Source organism: Chrysemys picta, chromosome 4 (genome assembly GCF_011386835.1).
Source record: "Chrysemys picta bellii isolate R12L10 chromosome 4, ASM1138683v2, whole genome shotgun sequence".
Classification (NCBI taxonomy): domain Eukaryota; kingdom Metazoa; phylum Chordata; order Testudines; family Emydidae; genus Chrysemys; species Chrysemys picta.
In genome coordinates, this window is record NC_088794.1 from 84,165,249 (window position 1) to 84,186,084 (window position 20,836).

The 20,836-nt window shown below is 42.8% G+C and overlaps 1 protein-coding gene and 3 long non-coding RNA genes across 4 annotated transcripts in view; 2 read left to right on the forward strand and 2 right to left on the reverse strand.

Annotated features, from left to right (window-relative positions):
• Positions 1-6,403, reverse strand: part of LOC101943313 (uncharacterized) — a 110,502-nt gene extending 104,099 nt beyond the window's left edge. The window contains exon 1 of the long non-coding RNA XR_010601039.1: positions 4,014-6,403. This is a non-coding gene — a long non-coding RNA (uncharacterized LOC101943313). The remainder of the gene's footprint in view (positions 1-4,013) is intronic.
• LOC122173621 (uncharacterized) overlaps positions 13-20,836 on the forward strand; it is a 133,463-nt gene continuing 112,639 nt past the window's right edge. Inside the window, exons 1-3 of the long non-coding RNA XR_010601037.1 lie at positions 13-137; positions 10,079-10,149; positions 13,770-13,825. This is a non-coding gene — a long non-coding RNA (uncharacterized LOC122173621). The remainder of the gene's footprint in view (positions 138-10,078; positions 10,150-13,769; positions 13,826-20,836) is intronic.
• The window catches only part of MYBPC3 (myosin binding protein C3), a 122,016-nt gene continuing 115,264 nt past the window's right edge, over positions 14,085-20,836 (reverse strand). The window contains exons 33-35 of the mRNA XM_008162799.4: positions 17,860-18,046; positions 15,950-16,044; positions 14,085-15,395 (exon numbers count right to left, since the gene is read on the reverse strand). Coding sequence (XP_008161021.2) covers positions 15,974-16,044; positions 17,860-18,046 — 258 coding nt within the window. The 3' untranslated portion in view covers positions 14,085-15,395; positions 15,950-15,973. The remainder of the gene's footprint in view (positions 15,396-15,949; positions 16,045-17,859; positions 18,047-20,836) is intronic.
• LOC135983412 (uncharacterized) overlaps positions 15,384-20,836 on the forward strand; it is a 68,844-nt gene continuing 63,391 nt past the window's right edge. Inside the window, exon 1 of the long non-coding RNA XR_010601040.1 lies at positions 15,384-15,429. This is a non-coding gene — a long non-coding RNA (uncharacterized LOC135983412). The remainder of the gene's footprint in view (positions 15,430-20,836) is intronic.

Genomic DNA, 20,836 nt, shown 5'->3' on the forward strand with positions numbered 1-20,836 from the left:
AAAGTGCACTAGAGCACTTTCAATGCAGGGCAGCATGGTCCACACAGACAGGGCATGGCAAGATAGCGTGAAGAAGCCTGGGGTGTAAATCTATCTGCCCATCCAGACAAGCCCTGAGGATGGTGCAAATTAGAGAGGCAAGTGTGAATCTACTGTAAATAGAATGCACATTTGTGGTTTATGTAAATAATGCATATTTGGAGACACCCAATTCAGAGCCATCTCTGCCACCAGGAAATGTTGTGTACAGTGTCATGGTGAGTTTCTTGGAAACAGATACAGTAATTCACATTACTGCTCTGCTGTTACTCTGATACTGTAGCAAAATGTGCCTCCTTTGTGTTTTTGTGGCTTTCCATGCCTCAATGAGGACTGTGTGAAAAATAAATTCCAGTTGGCAACAATGGGAAGAGAGAGAATGGTTTTCTGGTTAAAGTAAAGAATTGAGAATTGTAGATTCCATTCCCTTCTACTCTGTGATAGGATTTGCCCTTAGTTGGGACATGATTTTCAGCATTCAGCCCCCCTTGTATGTATGTATTATGATTGTATTTAGTCACATGATCACATACTGTTCCATCCCCCCCCCCCCCCACCTTATTCAGTGCACAGGATAGACCTGCTCTGAGGATAAATGAGGATTGTGTACTAAAGGAGGCTGCTGTTGTGTGTAGTACCTCGGTCTCATTTTGTAGTTATCATAGAATATCAGGATTGGAAGGGACCTCAGGAGGTCATCTAGTCCAACCCCCTGCTCAAAGCAGAACCAATCCCCAGACAGATTTTTGCCCCAGATCCCTAAGTGGCCCCTCAAGGATTGAACTCACAACCGTGGGTTTAGCAGGCCAATGTTGGAATTGGATTGTATGTATCAAATGAGACGAGGTTGCAGGATAAGAAAGGAAGGATTAATGATTAAGGCAACTGAATCTTGCCTTGATGTACTGAACTCTATTCCTGCCTTTGCCGCAGAGCTGCTATGTGATACAGGCAAATCACTTAAACCAAAGAAGTGGTCGCTGACTGTGTTCTTTTTCTGAGTGCCCAACTTGAAACACTGTGGCCTGATTTGCTGAAGTACTAAGTATTCACAGCTGCAAGTGAAGTCAATCAGAGTTGTGCTTGAATATATTAAGTGCTATTAATGCTAAGTACTCTTAAAAATCATGTCCTAGGCCTCTCAAATCGGGCACCCAAAATTAGTGGATCCCTTTTGACCTTAAACTTTCTCTGTCTCAGCTCCCCATCTGTAAAATAGGGATAGTACCACTACCCCCATCTCATATGGTTTTATAAAGATTCAGTAATGTAATTAATGCTTGTGCAGAAGCACTCAGATCCTATAGAAAAGCCCATGAAGAAATTAATAATTCTGTCTTCAGAGCAGGATTTGAAGAGCATGCAATAAATAAGGCCTTTGGTCACACATTGAACAATGCCAATAAAACAAAACATTGAAAAGCCACTCATTAATTGAACATCTATCTTGTGGACTGAATGAGGCATGTGATCATGTAATTAAAGACTATACCATAAATTCCCAGGGGGGGCTCTTCCAACCTTAATTGGAATGATTTTTAAATAGTTTTGTGTGTTTAATTTCCTAGGTGTTTAAAAAAAGCAAACTGAAAAAACAAATGTCATCATGTGGTATTATACTGAACCACATGGTTCATCAGCAGGATTGGAACCTTTAGATCCATCACACAGACCTTTGTCATGTGATCTAATGAAGTAACTGTTATAGATCTTCACTAGAAAGAGATGAAATGCACCCTTTACCAGTGAGTTTTTCACATATTTCCTGACAGCAGAGGAATGATGAAATTCAGGAATTGTGGATTCCATTCCAGGCTCTGAAGAAGAGTGTGCTCTAGTGGGCACAGACTCTTTTACCCATTTTCCCCAGGCTTGATCCCTTCTGCCCCATCCCCTCCAACCTGTCCCAGTTCTGTCTCTTTCCCCCATCCCTGATTCCTAGTCCCATTCCCATTCTCTTTGCCTATCTAGTCCCAAACTTCACTCCCCAGGCATTCAGGCACTCCAGCCCCTGCATCCCACCCGAACTCTTTATGCTCAGTCTCCTTGCCCAGCCAGTCACAGGTCTTCCCTCCTTACTCCTTGTCCAGTTTTGTCTCTCCCCACCTCACTACTGGCTACCAGTCCAAGTTTCCCTCCTTGGACTCCTTATCCAATCTGTCTTCCGGTCTCCTTCTCCCACTCTCTTTGCCCAGCCAGTCTCATTTCTCTCCTCACATCCCAGCTCCTTGTCAGATCCCTCTCTTCATTTCCCTGCCCCTCTTCTCCCCCCTCCATTGGTTCCTAGTCTCCTTAGCCAGTGAGTCCCAGTTTTTGCCCAGTTCCTCATTTGACCTCAGTGTTCTTTTCCCAATCAGTCACAGTTCCCCCCCACAAATCCCAGTCAGTTTCTCTCCCCCCTTCTCCAATCCCAGTCTCACTACGCTCCTCCCAATCTACTCTTTTCTCTTCCCTTCCCTCTCCCCCCAATGCCCATTCCTTCTTGATTCACATCAGATAGCACTCTTCCATGCTGCCTGGGTCCCAGTACTGGGATGTGGGCAGTGGCGTAGCCAGGTGGAGGGAAGAGGGGGAGTGGGAAAAAAAAAAGGCACCACCCACTGCAGCGCTTTTATTGACGGGGCAGCGCTCCGGGTCTTCGGCGGCAACTTGGCGGCGGGACCTTCACTCACTCCGCAGGTCTTCAGTGGCATTTCGGCGATGAAGCTTCAGCGCCACCAAAGACGCCCAAAGCGAGTGAAGGTCCCGCCGCCGAAGACCTGGAGCGCCGCCCCATCAGTAAAAGGGCCGCAGCGGGTGGCGCCTTTTTTCCCCCCCACTCCCGGGAGAGTAAAATTAAAAAGGCGCCACTTGTGCTCGGTGGGGGAGCAGCCACTCCTCCCCTAGCTACGCTATTGGATGTGGGGGCGTGTCAAAGGAGAGAGAGAGAGAGAGAGAGACCCTGCTCTCATTTCTGTTGCCTAGCCGTGCTCCACTCCACCCGAGGAAAGCTAGGAAGAAGCAGTCTCTACAGCAAAACTCCCTGTGAGCCGGTTAGCCCAGGGCTAGAGCATGCTCTGGGAATGACACATGGGCAGCCTGGTCTGCACTGGGAGCTGTGAGAGGTTGGCACATGCTCAGCAAAGATGGACTCTGGAGATTTTTAATGTTAAGCTCTAGCTTAACTGAGTGTGTATAAACTACAATTTTTCATAGACTTATAAATTGGCCAAATGTGGATGGATTTTCACATCCCTGGTGCAAAGGTCACCTCTCCCCTGTGCCAAATTTCAAGTCCCTGTTCCAAAGCAGGAGGTGCTAGAGCTGTTATAAAAAGGTCTCAAGAATTTTTAAGATTGGGCAAAACATATTTTTCTCTAGCCTCATTCTCAGAACTGGACCATTTTGAAATGTAAAATATATAAGCCTGAGGCAGATGAAAGCCTTCAATTTTTTAAAAAAGTCTGTGATTTACATTAGTAATTCAAATTTTATTGACCATGCTTGTCCTGGAAGAGAGTATGGATGACTGGACAATGACTAGGTTTATGACATCAAATATCAAGCAAGTGCAACCTGAATGAGGGATGAAATTCTTCCTATTCACACCCCTACTCCATATTTTTCACTTCTCCACGTAAGACTTCCAGGAAAACAGGAGAAACTAGACAAGATATTCTTAATATTTCTAAGGTAAAAAGTAAACAAAAAACAAAAAAAAGGTTTCAAGCCTTCTTTATCCATTGTAAACAAGGGTAACACTTCCCCACCCCCTTTCTTTAAGTCCCTGTAAACTTTCCTACCCACTGATGTGTCATAGTTACTGGATTAGCCTCCCTACTCTGGAGTTATCCATCTGCCATGGAACTCAGTCTTCTGATTTACAAGGGTACGTCTTCACTACCCGCCATATCGGCGGGTAGCAATCGATTTATCCAGGATCGATATATCACGTCTTGTTAAGACGCGATATATCGATCCCCGAACGCACTCACCGTTGACTCCGGAACTCCACCAGAACGAGCGGCGGTAGCACAGTCGGCAGGGGAGCCGCAGCCGTCGATCCCGCGCTGTGTGGACCCCAGGTAATTCGATCCAAGACACTTCGACTTCAGCTACGCAAATAGCGTAGCTGAAGTTGCGTATCTTGGATCGTTTCTCTGCCCCCGCCACCCTCCCCCATGTAGACCAGCCCCAAGAGTAATTGAGCTCATGGCTTACTGGCTGGTTATCTGTGATTTTAGGACACTGTTTATTGTCAGCGTCTCCACCTGTCACCAAAAGCAGGCGCTGGATGTTGTCTTCTCTAAATCAGGAGCTAATGGATGAGGTTGGTCTTTACTTTCTCTCAACCTTTCATCAGTTCATGCTGTTTCAGTATACTCTGCTGATGTAGAACTCTGTAAGCCCTGCCTAGACACAAGTGAGGACATCTCAATGACAGCTTTCGTTTCCCTAAAATAGGGGTCTGTGACTGGAAAAGCACTTCAAAGATATCAGTGAGATTATTTCTCATCCAAACTGGACCCTCCCTCTGGAATTCACTAGAGATTGCGTCATTTGCAGAAGAGATGGAAGTGTTTTATTTCAGGGTCTGGAACTCCTACTTTAAGATAGTATGTAACTGACATTTTCTCCCTCTCCTGAATACATTTGGGCTTTTATTTCTTGTTTGGAAGAAACACTGTAGTATAAAATAGCTTAAAAGACATTGTAAATTAATTTGCTATTTTCCAGTTGGTTTTTTATTTGAATGGATGTAATGGATGTTATACAATAAATTTAAAAAACAAACAAGCAAACAACCTATCCTCACCCTATACTTAGTGTTCTCTCAAGTGATCTGACTCATTCCACTGGCATGTCCACCACAGGGTCTGGAATTTATCCTCCTAGGTATCCTGAGAAAATAACCTGAACTACAATACCACCTTCCCATAGGAAATGGGGCCTGCAGGCAATGCATGCTGGGATTAACTTGCCCACCTACTATGTCAGTACTATGTACTAATTAATTATTATGCATTTCCATAAAGTATAATTTAGAAGGTAAGCTATCCAAATAATTACCAATCAATAAAGAAATTTTGCAAACATTTTCTGGGATCCACAGGATCTGCTCATGCCAGATTGGGCACTCTGTCCCATTGTTAAACTCCTTTCAGATACTTTGGTCCAAATCTGTGCTTATTTTCATTTGAGTGTCACCAATGACAATCAATGAGCATTCACTGGTGTAATTTAGGGCAGAAAGATGGGGGGCAGACCTTCGGCTAGTATAAATCATCGTGGCTCCACCAAAGTCAAAAGAGCTACTCCGATTTATACCAACTGAGGATCTCACCCTGAATGAAGCACTTAATCCATAAAGATTAGAAGAGATTCTGAACAAAAAGTAAAGAAATGTAAAACTATTTTGAACAGGCATGTAATTTTATTTCTGTTACTTTGTTTCCTGCGTTCAGCAATATCACTTGGCACTGGGAAGATCTTGCAAACTCATCTGTGTCAGGCTGGTGAGTACTTGGACTTTGAAAATGTAGGACTTACCTATACTGGGGATATTTGTATCAGCATAGCTGTGCTAGGGCAAACTCCCTGTACAGATGTGCTACTCTAATGTGATATGGGACTTGCACTGCTGCAGTTTATCCTGGATTTAAACTGGGTTAAGCCACACAAGTGCATCGACTCTGGGGGCTTGCACCAGTGTAGCTACATTGATAAAAATATTCCCAGTGCAAACTGGCCCTTAGATGAGTCAAGGAACAATTACATACGTAACAGGAAGGGATATTGGTGTTTGAGTAGGTAACCTCCTTCCCTTTGAGGCAGCCCTGATCCATTGCCCCAGCATGGTTCTATGGGGCACTGTGCTGTTTGAAGGTGCTGTCTTTTGGATGAAATGTAAATTTGAAGCCCTGATTATTTGTTGCCATTCAAAATTCTATGGCACTTTTTCCAAGACTTGGTGTTATCTGTGGTGTCCTGGCCAAATTTAATCACTAATGCTTACATTCCACCACCTTAAATTTGCACTGCAGTTGACAGCTGTGCTTCTTTGTCTTTCCTGTTATATGGTGTTGTGCACAGTTAAACACCTACTGTGTTCCACCAATGGCAGGCGAAAGAATTTTTTTATTACTTTACATTAGTAAAATATTTTTTGATCCTGTGGGAAATTTTGTTCTTCTTTAGCTCAGGATGACCTAGCTCTGATACAGTATTCTCCCCTTCGGTTTATGGGAAGGATTAATTAGCAGTGGCCTTTGAATTAGAAAGCAGCCCTTTCCAGTGTAGGTCATGCCATTTCTCTGTGATTTATAGCTACTGCACTGTTAGAACATAACTGTCAAACAGTCAGTTCACACATAACCTGGGACTATTTCTCCTACATAAGCAAAGTGAGCTAAAACTAGAACAGGAATTGAATCAAATCCAGGGTGCTTACCTTATCCCTCAATGCTATCACCATAAGATACCATTTCCGATTTTGAGGACCAGGAAAAGCTGAACCCTTCCACAAATGCCCTCCTGGAATTGGTTCTAATGAAAAAGAAAAACAATTTTCTCTATTACCATGATGTACCTGTCCTACTTTTATGCTGAAAAGATCACCTTGCATCATCTTTCAGATGCACTGTACCAGAACATATATTTCTTTATTTTATTGTTGTATTGAGTGCCATACTTTACACTAGCAGATGTGTTCATCCACGGATGAGGTAATATCCAATTTCCAAGGACAAGACATTTTTCTTAATGACTGCACACTCACTAGTTTACTATAATTTTTTTATAAAAAATCAAATGCAAAAAACCTACATTAGTGCAACAAAATATGACAATTTGATATAAAAGACTAGGTTCTGACAACCTTACCTTGGCCATTGTGCATAGACTGTATGTATTGAGGTATATATTTAACAGCATAAAGAATTATCAAAAAAGTGTATGTAATATGGGTTAATTCCTGTTGAAGTGGGAACTTGATCTTTTAAATTCTTGAGTACTCTATCCTGTCTACTTTTAAATGACAAGAGCAATATTAAGACTTCCTTGTTAGGAAATTTATTCCAGATACCTATATATTTCCTTTCCTCAATAATAGAGGACATGGTACAAGACAAATTTCTTCATTCATTTTTCTTTTTTTGAACTTAGACTGAGGGTACTTATCAGTAGGTGGGGATGAGGTGAATTTTAGCATTTGTTTAGTATATGCACACAGATATATCATGAGATGATCTGATAGAAACTTAGGGCTTGTCTACACTGGCACTTTACAGCGCTGCAACTTTCTTGTTCAGAAAAAAAAAAAAAGGTGCCACGAGTACTCCTGTTCTTCTTTTTTCTTGTTCAGGGGTGTGAAAAAAACACCCTCCCTGAGCACTGCAAGTTTCAGCGCTGTAAAGTGCCAGTGTAGACAGTGCACCAGTGCTTGGAGCCGTGCTCCCAGCACCATAGCTATTCCCCTCGTGGGGATGGGTTTTTTTAGAGCACTGGGAGACCAGCACTTTAACATTGCTAGTGAAGACATGCTCTTATTCTTATTACTCCTAGTTATACTACTGTGGATAATCCTAAACAATTCCCCTCCCTTCTTAGTGTTTAATAATGCTTTGCCCTTCTCTAGCCTCATTCATCCAAGAATCTCAAAGCATTTACAAACATTAATTTAGCCTCACGAAACCCCTGTGAGTTGAGTATTATCCTCATTTTACTGGTGAAGAAACAGAGGCACTTAAGGTCTGATCCTGCACTCATTGAAGTAAATGATGGCATTCCTATTGACTTCAATGGGATTGAGCCCTGAGCATGTCTGTGGCAGAGACTAGAACTCAATTTTTTTTTTACTGTCTTTTGCCTTAACCACAAGAGCATCTTTACATCCTTCAAATGCCAGTACACACTTACATCTCTTAATTTCATTATTTTCATATTTTCTCTTCTCAGGGAAATTGTGTTCTGTGACTGGAGGAAGTGTAGAGGATGGTTTCCTCCCTCCTCCTGCTTCAGACTTACCTTGGACATAGTGCTTTAGTTGCTACTATTGTAAATTAATCATTCATATTTAAGGTGCCCACTAATGCTTGTACATAGAGGACCACATATCCATTATTGTTATAAAAAGGACCAATTTTTCTTTAGCTGGTGGTTATTCTACTCAGGACTGTTTGGGACTAATGTACTGTTAGTTCCAAGCAGTAACTCATATGACCTATAACTGGTCTTGAAGAATCAGTTAGGGGCATCACTGCAGGGAAGCAATTATTCTCTTGGCAATATAAGTTTGCCCCCTCAGTAAAAAGTTTGGATATTCCAAAGTAAATATCTTTCATGCTGCTTAGCTAAGTTTATTTGCTACTGCCTGCAACGTGTTGATTCTCCTAGAGGACCTTAGTTTATCCATCTTTTGTCTTCCCACTGGCAGTGCTAATGTGTCCTACTGGATGCAGTGCTGAAGGCCTCTTTATGTATATCATAGCTAATACTGAGAAAAGAAGGGTACTTATGTCACTACTGCCTAAAACCTTTGGAAGCTCTTTTTACCTGGACAGTTTTCTTCTTTAGGTTCTCTTTATTGAGCAATATTATTGTAGGGGTTCTGAATACAGATGACAAACTCATCTTAATAAGGGACTGTATTATACTGTGTATTTGTACAGCATATAACACAAAGGGGCCCGGGTGGGAGTGTGCACATCCTAAGACATTTTTAATTAGTTGCAATGTAATTCTGGTCACACCATCAGAAACTAATAAAAAATTATGAGTAACAAAAAAGGGCTAAGGTGTCAATTCAGAGTAATAGTCAGGAAGCCTTAATTTGTCAATTGTACATCAGCCTGAAATATGTCAAGGGTTCAACACACAGAGAAGCTGTTCAGAGAATCCATAAAGAACCCATCTTTTCTCTCTAGTACAACACTGAAGGTTTAAGTAAGATGAAACCCTAAACAGCAGCATTTGTCTTACCACTCCACCTCACCTCAGCTTTCCAGGACGGCTGCAGGTGTCAGCGTTTCAGTGTGATTTTCAGGACTTGGACACAGGAAGAGGACTCCCTCCAGCTATCATTTTCTTAGTTCTGTAGTACAGCAGAGATTGGATAGGAACTCATTACGATATCAAATTTGGTTTGACACCCTCTTATGTACAGCTATCAGCTCCGACTTGGCAGTAAGGGACATTTAGGAGGGTCACCTTGAGATGAAGAACAAGTTGTCTCTGTGCTTGTCTGCAGGAAAGGACTTACACACAGGAGACTGCATCTGGGGGGGGGGGGGTAGGAGGTACATGGGAACCCCACTAGTCAGACAGGGAATGAGTCAAGTTTTAATTTCAGAAACTTAAAAAAAAAAAAAGTCCTATTTTTATATTTTGAAGGGAAATTTAGAATTTTGCTTAAAGGGAAAGAGGATGAAAAATCTAGATCTAATCCTCCCCCAACCAATCACAGTTGCCATTTCCCTTCCAGGTACCATCATATATTTAGTACGTCAGTAAAAATGCAGCATGAACAGTTTTAGCACCTGGGCAGTAAATAAAATCTGATCTGCTAAAAAGGTTCAGTTAATTGTTTGAACCCAGTTCTGCGAATACAAAATATTAGTTTTTACTGAACTTGTCACATAGGAGGTCTTGGCATGTTGCAGGATTGGCTTTTTGTGAACACATGAATTCCATTTTAAATGTCTAAGTGAGTGTGTCTGTATATGTCTGTGTCACTGTCTGGCTCAGATTTGCAGGCACATATGAAATCCCTGCCCTTGGTGGTTGTCTCCACAGTAGAAATGTTTGTCCATTATCAGTGCTGTCCTCCTGAATGGATATGGTTTGAAATTGCAGAGCAGTCTTCCTTCCTGAGGGGCTAAGGAAACTAACAGCATACTGAAAATTAATGACACACCACAACACTAGAACATTGAAGTACCAAGGTGACATGCTTAAGATAAATTCTGAGAAATTAAGTGTCAAGACCGGGCCCTGGAGCCCAGAAAGGCAACCACTGTGGAGAACAGCCCAAAGTAAACAATGCCTAATAATGTTTCCACAGCAGCCTGGAAGATGACTCGGAGCAGCAATGGGGGAAGCCTCAGCTCTTGCAGAGATTCCTCCAGAAGACAAGTAAGGGGCTCCAGAGCTTAAGTTTGCACTTACATTGAATTTAGAGTCAACTAGTATTACCTTTGCAGGTTGTCCCATGTGGTGCATTGAAAATTGTGTTCAAAATGAAGGCTAAGATTTTGTCATGGTTATTTTTAGTAAAAGTCACGGACAGGTCACGGGGAAAAAACAAAAATTCACGGAAGCTGTGACCTGTCCGTGAGTTTTGCTGCTGCGGGCCCATGGTTTCCCCCAGGCTGGGAGCTGTGGGGTACCCCCTCTGTCTGCGGCAGCTGAAAGCTTCAGGGGCGCTCCCCTCCACCCATGGCGGCTGGGAGTTGCAGGGTGACCATATTTCCCAAAGAGAAAACGGGACACCCCCAGTTGCTTGCCCAAGGCGCCCACCCCCCACTGCATGAGGCTGTCACCCATCTCTGGAAGGGCCTGCTCAGGAGGCTGTCGCCTGTTGCTAGAGTCTTGCTACTAGCCCATGAGTGATGTTAATCAGCTTCAAACTGTTACTAACATAAACCTTCCCTGTATCTCAGTTTCCATCTCCTTCATTCTACTTTCCTTCCCATATTTCTGTACTAGACTGTTAGGAAAGACTTGTGTTTCTTTCACTATCTAAGCGAGGTCAGAAGCCTTATCTTTTTACATTTGTCCATATGGGACCCTGGCCAGGGTTGGGGTCTCTGAACACTAACCCAATATACACTATTAAAAACTTTCTCAAGCCCTTTAAGGCTTCTGGTCATAACAGGCTGTGGGTGACCTGTCCACAAACCTTGACTACAGGAACAATCAATGCAAGAATGGTTTAAAGTGGAGGCTGCTTTCTGCATCTCCTGAGGGAAGGGTCCTACTCGTTCTCCACAAGGGAGAGCCAGTCCCGGGTTCACAGAACTTAGGTATTGGTGGGCTTAGGGTCCAGGCTTGGTGGGGCAGGGGAGGCCCCAGCTTTCTTGTCTGCAGCATTAACAGGGGCCTTGACTATTTTTGACCGCAAAGGTGAGGGTGGGGCCGAGGAAGCCCTGGATGACCGGGGAGGGGCTAGAGTGTGAGTCTGTCCCACGCGGCTGTTCGAACGGCCTCTGTCATGGGGATCGCGCGCGCGCGCCCCCTCCTCGTTCACTTTGCCCAGTCCCTCTAGTTCTAACGAGTCAGCCCCGCCCTGAGGTGATGTCCTCGAGGCGCACGCACAGACCCGCTCTCCGGCGTGAGCCGCGGCCGCCAGGGTGCCGCGGTGTCGTTTAGGCGCATGCGCAGCCCCCGTTTCTGCGGCCCTCTGGCTTGCGGCTTGGGGTACTGATTGGCTGCGGTCTTTCGCCTATAGGGAGCGCGCGCTAGCTCCAGGCGCCTCTCTGGGGAGCGTGGGCGGGGGGACCCCCGGGCCGCCAGTTTCCTTCCCCCGGGAACACCCAAGGGTGCCCGGCCCCGCCCGTCACAAGGAGGCTGAGCGAGGTGAGGAACCGTCTTGATTCCCGCTCCCTGGCCAGCTTCCCGCCCTTCCTGGGGTACTCACGCGGGGCCCCGCCCTGCCCCTCCCGCTGGGGGATGTGCCTGGCCCGCCCGGTTTGAATGGTGCCATTGACGACAATGGACGTTGCACTTAGCCACCTAAATAGCATGGTGTTAGGTGCTTTAGAAATACAAATAAGCCATAGGATAGATAAATAGATGCGTTACTTAATTTTTAGGATGAATTTTCAATTGTCTATATTGTGTTTCATGAGTAGTGTCCAAAGTAAAAGGTCATCAATAAGAACAAAGAAATGCCTCGCTCTGTCCTTGACAATATTTAATAGAAAGTAGAATGCACAGGAACTTTACCTCTGTATTGTAAAAACCATTGCTTTATCTAATAGTTTTAAATAGAAGAAGGGAGTGAATGGAAGGGGAATTGTCTGGCGGGTGGGGTGGGAGGAGCTATTCCCCAGATATTCAGAGGGACCACAGGATGTCAGTCTTGATTTGCACACAGGAGGCCGTTTGTCAGAAAATTGTTCTATGTGATTCCGTTGCTGGAAGTAGTCTGGTGAATGGTGGTAGTGGAATGTGGGTATAATATTTTCTTAGCTAGCTAGGTTTGTGATGTGTGGGTAGACATGCCACATGGCATGTCAGTCAGTGCTTAAACTAGCATCAAGCTGGCAGCATTTTTCAGTCTGAGGAGTGGCCAGCATTTTGGTATTAAAATCAATATTTTGCTTTTTGAAACTTAACTATATTATGTCTACTTATTTTAACACATTTGGATCACTGTTAAATTTGCCCCCTATTATTGAGAATTTCACAAGCAAATGCTATTTCATGTCTGCCCTGTCATAGAACTGCATTATCTTAAGAAGAGCCACTAAAAATTGCGTGAGTAACCCATCCCAATTTGGTTTTGTACCCCAGGAACTGAAAATCCAAAGGCAGCAGCTCAACCAACTTAGTTAAAGGAGACTATGCACTAGCTATCATTAGTTTCTAGACTTCACATGTACTAGAGGGTGAGGCCGTCAGGCGCAGAGCAGGTTTGGCTGTCTTTTTGTCTCACGCCATTTGAAAGTACTATCACTGGTATCTGAGTTATCTGAATTTTGTAGTCTGACATTTATATAGTGGAATTTCATGAAGATGTTGTGTAGGTACTGTGACAGACCCAGACCAGTGGGGTACAGGAGTCTGGTCAAGGGCAAATATACTGGTCACTGGATGAGTAGTTTTCTGTTCCCTGAGTGACCAGAGCAGGGGCTGCACTAGAGTAATCAGGAACCTGCTAGAACCAGTTAAGGCAGGTAGGCTAATTAGGACACCTGGAGCCAATTAAGAAGCTGCTAGAATCAATTAAGGCAGGCTAATCAGGGCACCTGGGTTTTAAAAAGGAGCTCACTTCAGTTTGTGGTGTGAGTGTGAGGAGCTGGGAGCAAGAGGTACAAGGAGCTAAGAGGGTGTGCTGCTGGAGGACTGAGGAACACAAGTGTTATCAGACACTGGGAGGAAGGTCCTGTGGTGAGAATAAGGAAGGTGTTTGGAGGAGGCCATGGGGAAGTAGCCCAGGGAGTTGTAGCTGTCATGCAGCTGTTACAGGAGGCTCTATAGACAGCTGCAGTCCGTAGGGCCTTGGGCTGGAACCTGGAGTAGAGGGTGGGCCTGGGTTCCCCCCAAACCTCCCAATTGACATGGACTGTGGGTTCTTCCAGAGGGGAAGGTCTCTGGGCTGTTCCCCAACCCACATGGTGAATCTCTGAGGCAAGAAAATCCGCCAATAAGCGCAGGACCCACCAAGATAAAGGAGGAACTTTGTCACAGTACAAACACATCTCTGATGAAAGTGTCAAGGGAAATGCATTTCTTGCCACTGCTGATGGAGCTGTCATAGTGAGTGAACATCCCCTTGTCTTTCATAAAATCAGTATGTGTATAGTCAGCAGAATTCAATGGGAAAGTGCCATCTTCTTCAGGACCATGAGTTAGTTTTGTGAGTTCTTTTTAATCTTGCGCTAAAATATAGCATGAGTTTACTACTACTCCAAAACAATAATTCAGAGCAGCTTTCAAATATTAATTAACACCGTTTGTAAAGCACTTTGACTTCTTTCAGGCTAAAAGGTTAAGCTGCTGTTTATAATTTAGTCCTTTCTTTTCTACAGATGCTGTCAATATGGTTGCCAGAGGTGATGGTTTGAGTCTACTTTACATTCAGTTTGTAAGTTCTTTAAGACATGGAATGTCTCAATTTGTATGTCTGGTATCTAGCAGATTCAGATAAATAAGAAAGCTGGTCAGAAAATGGGAAAATGTAAATATTTTTGTATAATATTTTTAATTTGAAGTTTTCTAACTCCAACAAATAGTAATAAAGTTCATAGGAGATATCATAAAAGCATCTCTTGTTTTAGGGGAATTGTGGTTGCTTATACATCCCTCCATGTTCTGATGTTGAATAAAATACCGCTTAATCCAGCTGTCACTGCACAGGTATCTTTATTATGAAGATGCACTTCACAGTGTAGTACAATCTATCTGCTGAGTCAGAAATACCCATCCATCAAGAGCAGTACATCTTAGAGGGGAGAACAGGAGCACTGAGTATTAATATGAAGAAACTGATGTAGTTCTTTGATAAAGCCTCACTTCCTGGATGGGTTTCCTCTCCCTGCCTTCTCTTTTTCACGCCAGTGTAAAAGGAGAGTAATACCAAGTCAGGGACCTCTAATTACCACTATAAGCTGAAAAAGATTACACAGTGAAAACTAGCAAGTTAGAAGCAGGAGACTCTGCTGGAGCAAGAGGGTGTGTGTGTTTTTTTTTTTTTTTTTTTTTTTTTTTTAAACAAATTCAAAAACCTAACTGAAGAACATAACTGTCTGGAAAAACCACAAATGATACAAAATTAAAATAAGCTTTTGCTGAATTCATCATAAGCTTTGTGGTTTGAAATAGTCTTGTATGCTTTACTTCCTGACTGCATTTTTCAACATCTCTCCTGAGACAGAAAGCTAGTTTTGAATTTGAGTTCTTTCATGATGTGTTGTAGTAACATCTGAAAAACAGGAGTTCATGCTAGTGTAATTTACCAAACCAGAAGATGATTAGTGAATAGGTAGCAGGGACTATCTTATGTACAGCAAGCAGTGCGATAGCCTAGACCAGATATTCTCAAATAATGTTCCGTGGACAAGCTGGGATCTGTAGAGGCCTTCCTGAGTCCACAGACATAAACATTTTGAGAATCAGGTGTTGGAGGTTGGAAGAGGAAAGAGACCCCTGTGAGGTCTCTTTTATCTAGGGTCCTGTGGGGTGATAAAGTTGAAGCACTAGAACAAATGACCTGCTAGGATTTTCCTATCTGTAATATTTCTGGGCAATACAAGTATCCCATCAGGAATTTTAGAATTCTGAAAGTGACAAAGAGGAAAAAGAGAGGATTTATTTTAGCATTGGAGAGTTGATGTTAGTGTTTGTGCTCACTTCATACCTGAGGGGTGGGGGATCAGTTTTGCATTTAGCTTTAATGTTTCTGTCCTAAAGGAGAATCTCTAGTGTTAATGGGGAAAATATTCCAATTTCCCCTGCATGGTTATTGGGGACAATAACACTTCAAAAATTCTGAGAAGGGAAATATGTGAAACTGTGTAGCTAAATAGGGACATCATTTCTCCCCCATTAAATGACACTTAAAGATGAGCAGAGCTTTGGGTGTACATGGGTCTACCCGTTATTCATTTTTTTTCTTTTTTCCTTTCCTTCTTTTCAAATTCCAGCCCCAACACCACCTGAGACAGAAAGAGAACAGAGAGAGAAAGAGAGGTTGGTCACAAAAAAGTGTGATGTTTAAACTTTTTTAAAAATAAAATGGCTATCATAAAGTGCATTGTACACTTTCAGATATATGTATGAACAACAATTTAAACTTAACATGATTCTTAGACTACTAAATCCAGACACTGTGTTACAAATTAGCCTTGTACTAATTAATGGTGCACATCAAACCACTGCTGTGGTTCTCCTACACAAACAACTTTCAGTGAATTTAAAAGGGAATGCTCCAGTAGGATCATTCCATTATCCTTACAAATTGTTTAAGCCTGTGAGGGGCAGGAGAGCCTTCAATGCCTTTTAACTTGAATGGGAGTCCAAAAAAGGCACTTTGCAGGAATACGATTTAAATGCAGTGATTTAAAAAAAAAAATCTTATTGATTGACCCATAAACTGTGGATTTTCATAAATGGCTCTTCATGGACCAGTTTTCTATCTACCCAGCTATTATACATCATTATTTTACCGAATGCTAACTAAATATTTTCCTTAAGTCATTTTGATTCATACCTGGAATTGCTGATGAACTAAGGTTTAGAGTTTTACTGAGGTGCTGGAGGAGGTAAAAGAATTAAGAGACAGTGAGACACACCGTAGAAGCTGAACTGCAAAATTAAGACATGACACTAATTAAAGCTTAAAAAGAGGATGGGGGAAGAGAGAGAGAGAATTTTACAGTGGTCATTTTCTCCCGCACAATCATGGGGAGACTTAATATGCCCAAGACAGACTCCAAGAAAAAGAGGACTTAAAATTTCAATTACTATATTTTTTTCCATATTTAACAGGGAGTACTCCTCTTATATGCCTCCAAACATTTAACTCGGTCATGTGCATTCATTTTCAAATGTTCTGTCACTAAAATGCTTTCTACTGCAACTACCTGTGAAGAGAGTGACCTTCTCTCTAGCGGCCATATACCACCTTTTTCTTCTTGGGCCATATTATTATTAGTTTTAAAAAGAACACTGTAATTACTTTCTCCATTGAGATGAACTACAGTTACTCTTGTTGCTATTGTATTCAGATTACCAAGTTTTTGTCCTTATATTGGAACATAATTACACCATATTTTTTCTAGCTTTTTTGTTTGTACACAACAATTTTGAATGATGTAATACCATTTGGATTGGAAGAAGTCAGTCTCCTTGTACAGAAGGCACATCTCCACCAATAGCTATTCTACACGCGTCTTTGTTGGCAGTTTGTTCTGTTTCTGAAGTTGATTTGTATGCAAAGCATCATGCATGCTCATAGTACTTTATAACTCTTATTATGGTTTTTCTAACAATATTTAGCCTAAAATGTTCCCTTTTGCAGTGTAAGCGTTTGTCTGACTTCAGCTAGTCGTGAAAATAAGTGATCAATATCCTCTTTTATAATTGCTTGTAAAGTAACAGGCCTTATATTTACATATTTTTGACAGCTATCTTATCTCATCACTTTTGAGTCTCAGGAATTTCAGTTTTGAAATGTAGAATATTGTCTATAGCAGCGGTTCTCAAACTGTGGGTCGTGACCCTGTTTTAATGGGGTTGCTAGGGCTGATGTTAGACTTGCTGGGGACCGGGGCCAAAGCCCGAGCCCCACCGCCTGGGGCCAAAGCCCAAGGGCGTCAGCGCTGGGCGGTGGAGCTCAGGCTTTGGCTTCAGCCCTGGGCTTCGGCTTTGGTCCCCTGCCCAGGGTGGTGGGGCTCAGGCTTCAGCTTTGGCGCCCCCCTGCAGGGCTCGGGCGGGCTCAGGCTTTGGTCCCCCTTCCTGGGGTTATCTAGTTATTTTTGTTGTCAGAAGTTGGTTGCGGTGCAATGAAGTTTGAGAACCCCTGGTCTATGGGACAGTGCTGTTGTCCACAGCATACTGTTTATTAATTCAGATTGTGACATTCATTCCAATGTCCAGGGGCGCTCCAGGTGCCAGCGCAGCAAGTGCGTGCCTGGGGGACGGCCTGCCGGTGGCTGTGAGGACGGCAGTCAGGTTTCGGCGGCAATTCGGTGGCGGGTACACCGAAGTCGCGGGACTGGCAGATCACCTGCATAAATGCTGCCGAATCCACGTGACCATCCGCAGGGATGCCGCCAAAGGCCGCCTGACTGCCGTGCTTGGGGCAGCAAAAAAAACAGAGCCGCCCCTGCCAATGTCTTATGTCTTCTTCTGGAATATTAACAACTATGGGAGCTTAATAGCTTCCTGTCTTCTTGTCCTATAGTACCTAACATATAACACAGTTCTACCACAGAATTCTACCATATTTTCACCTGTTCCTATGGAGACATTCACTTATTCAATGAACTTTAGCTTCTGCCCCCCCCCCCCCCCCCCCCCAGATATCAACAATTTTTGCTTAAAGGGAAGCTATGATTTTTGGAGAAATTAATTATCCATTCATTTAAAGGAGAATATTGTCTACAGAAATCTGGTTACCTCTAACATCCAATCTGCACTCTATTTCAGCTTCACCACATTCATTCACAGCTTTACAGGTGTAAAAGCCTCCATCAAAGGGACTGGGCTTTCGGATCTCCAGGGTCAATACCCCGTGCTTACTGAACATACGATACTTGGCATCTCCAGAGAGATCCACTTTGTTCTTGTACCAGAATATCTTTGGCTGAAGAACATAAAAACAAAAGTTAGGAAGTTGTAGATTTATGGCTGCCTGTGCAACCTTAATAGAGCCCCGTTGGGTGCATTATGATACTATTTTTAATCACATGATTACATACTGTTGTTTTCATGGGACCCCGACTCATTCACTACATAAGATGGACAATGCTCAGAAAATAGATAACGTAGCTATTCAATATTTCTTTTTATCTTCATTCAGTGTGTAGCTCTGTATCTTGTTTACTGCACACTATCCAAACCCTGCACTGACTACAGAATTATTAATTTCCTCATGGGCTTTTTTTGGGTGCTCATCCCCATAACATCTGAGTGCTTTACAAACATGAATGGATTTATCCGCACAGCATGCCTGCGAGATGATATGGTGGTACACCCCTACCCCGATATAACGCTGTCCTCGGGAGCCAAAAAATCTTACCGTGTTGTAGGTAAACCGTGTTATATCGAACTTGCTTTGATTCGCCGGAGCACGCAGCCCCGCCCCCCCATAGCGCTGCTTTACTGCGTTATATCTGAATTTGTGTTGTGTTGGGTCGAATTATATCGGGGTAGAGGTGTATTAGTTCCATTTACAGATGGGGAACTGAGTCACAGAGATATTTTAGACCAAAATTGTAAGGTCTGCTAATTTTGCCTAACTTGAGAGATCTAGGGACTGGGTTTTTTTTTTTTTTTCAGCATAATTAGCACTTCGTATCATGTTAAAGCACAGCTCCAATTGACTTCAGTTTAAAGTGATCAGCACTTATGCCAATCAGGCCCCTGGTATCTCAAGTTGGGCATCCAGAAAAGGAGGAACACACAAACTATGAAACTAGTGGGTAACTATGGAGGGTAGGTGAAAGGGTAGAATTCAGCTCTCCATCATGGTATTCAGGTATTTTAACTACAAGATCATCCTCCTGAAGTTGCTGCCTCATTCACTATACCCCTTCCAATTTCCTGCAGAAAACAGACTTGTTTACTACAAAACCCTGAGCACCATCCATCTTGTGCACTGAATGAGGCAGAGGTCTTGTAGGAAAAAAGTATGTGATCACGTAATTAAAGGCTGTAAAAATGTATAAACATAAGAGTGCTGAATTAAGGTTGCGTAGTCAGTTTGAGTTCTGACATTTCCTAGTTTTGGGTTGAATCTCTACAATCTTTACACCATAGTTTATCTTGCATGTAATTTCCTAGGTTTTTAAAAAAGCAAATGGAAAAAAACAAGCTCCATCTGGAAGCCATATTAATCCATATGTGGTTTACCACTAGGATTCCACTTTTAAATCCTCACCACAGATCTCTACCATTTGAGGTATCTCAGTTCCTGGTAGACTGTGGGTCAGTCACTAGGGGTGGGGATGAGATACAGATTTTATCAGTGAGTTTGCCAGCTGTTTGCTGAGGACAGAAGAATGTTGGGACTTGGGAATCCTGAGTTCAGTTTTGGGTTCTGTAGGGGAGTGTTCTGTGGCTGTTACAGATTCTTTTGTCCCTGTTTCCTTCTACTTGTCTCCCCTACCATCTCCCCTGCTTCTGTCCCCCTCTGCTCAAATCCCCCAAGTCTGTCCCTGTCCACTTCTACTCCTATCCCTCAGCCTGTTCCTCCTCCTCCTCCTTCCACCCTGCATATCACCCCTCTACTTCCTTCTTCTCTTTCATGCTGCCTGGGTGCCAGGAGGGGAAGCACTGTGTGTACAGGAGGGAAAGTCTCTGTCAGTTGTAGTGCATGGTATTGATAGCTGCATATATACAGCTAATCAGGTATGTTTGTGTCTGATTGCAGTGTGGGACTAAAGAAGGTCTTCTATTTTTGCAACCAAGATGGTGGAATAAAAATTTAAATGAAAATAATGTTTCTTGCACTGTGACCCGTGTTTACCCTCTGTCTCTAAACCTAGTGGAATCTTTAATGCAGCACTAGGATTAAACAGTAAGAACCAAACCTTTGTGGCATCTGTTTTGTTTTTAAAATTAGCAGCCTTGGGCCTCAGTGTCCTCATCTGTAAAATTAGAGTAATGATACTGATCTCCATTGTAAAGAGCTTTGAGATCTACTGATGAAAGGTATTATTATTACTATTTTGTTATTGTATGTCTTTGGCCTTGTCTGCTTGACGAGTCTTGTGCATCCATACTAGTCATGCTGAATCATATTAATGACACCTGCAGTTTTACTGTTCTTGAACAACTTTGTCCACCCTTATATTTTTGTCAATAGCTGTCTTGCTCTTTCTGGAATTCCACCTCATGTCACAGTGCTATCTGGGCATGAATATTGGCTTCTGCCTAGTGGCAGCATGTTCATGGAATGCACTTTATACCTGAGACATCTTTAATAGTATAGAGTTATCCAAAATGTCAAAGCTCTATCACCAGGAAGTGTTGCCTCTGAAAAAGATGCAGAACAGCAGTACGGTGTTTATGGAGCCATTTGTATGTGTTGTCTGGCAAGCACACAATTGGCATTGCAGGTGCAGAAAGGTGTCTTAGATAAGCCACTTTGGAGTGACTGTTTGCACTGTGGGATGACAGGATGAGCAAGGGTTTGCATCAATTGTGCTTACTTGGGAGGGAGAATCATCCAAACTGGGATTCAAATGACTGACTCATTTAACAACCACAAAAAGCATAATCTGAGGTGTTAGTGAAAATCAATGGTAACTGAAACAGTTGTGTATTGGATACAAGATGAGTTTTAGTTGATAGAGGAGGAACAATTATTATTTAGCATGGTAAATGTCTTAAGTGTGTATAAGGCCCTTTCCCCCCCGTTCAGCCTGCTTTC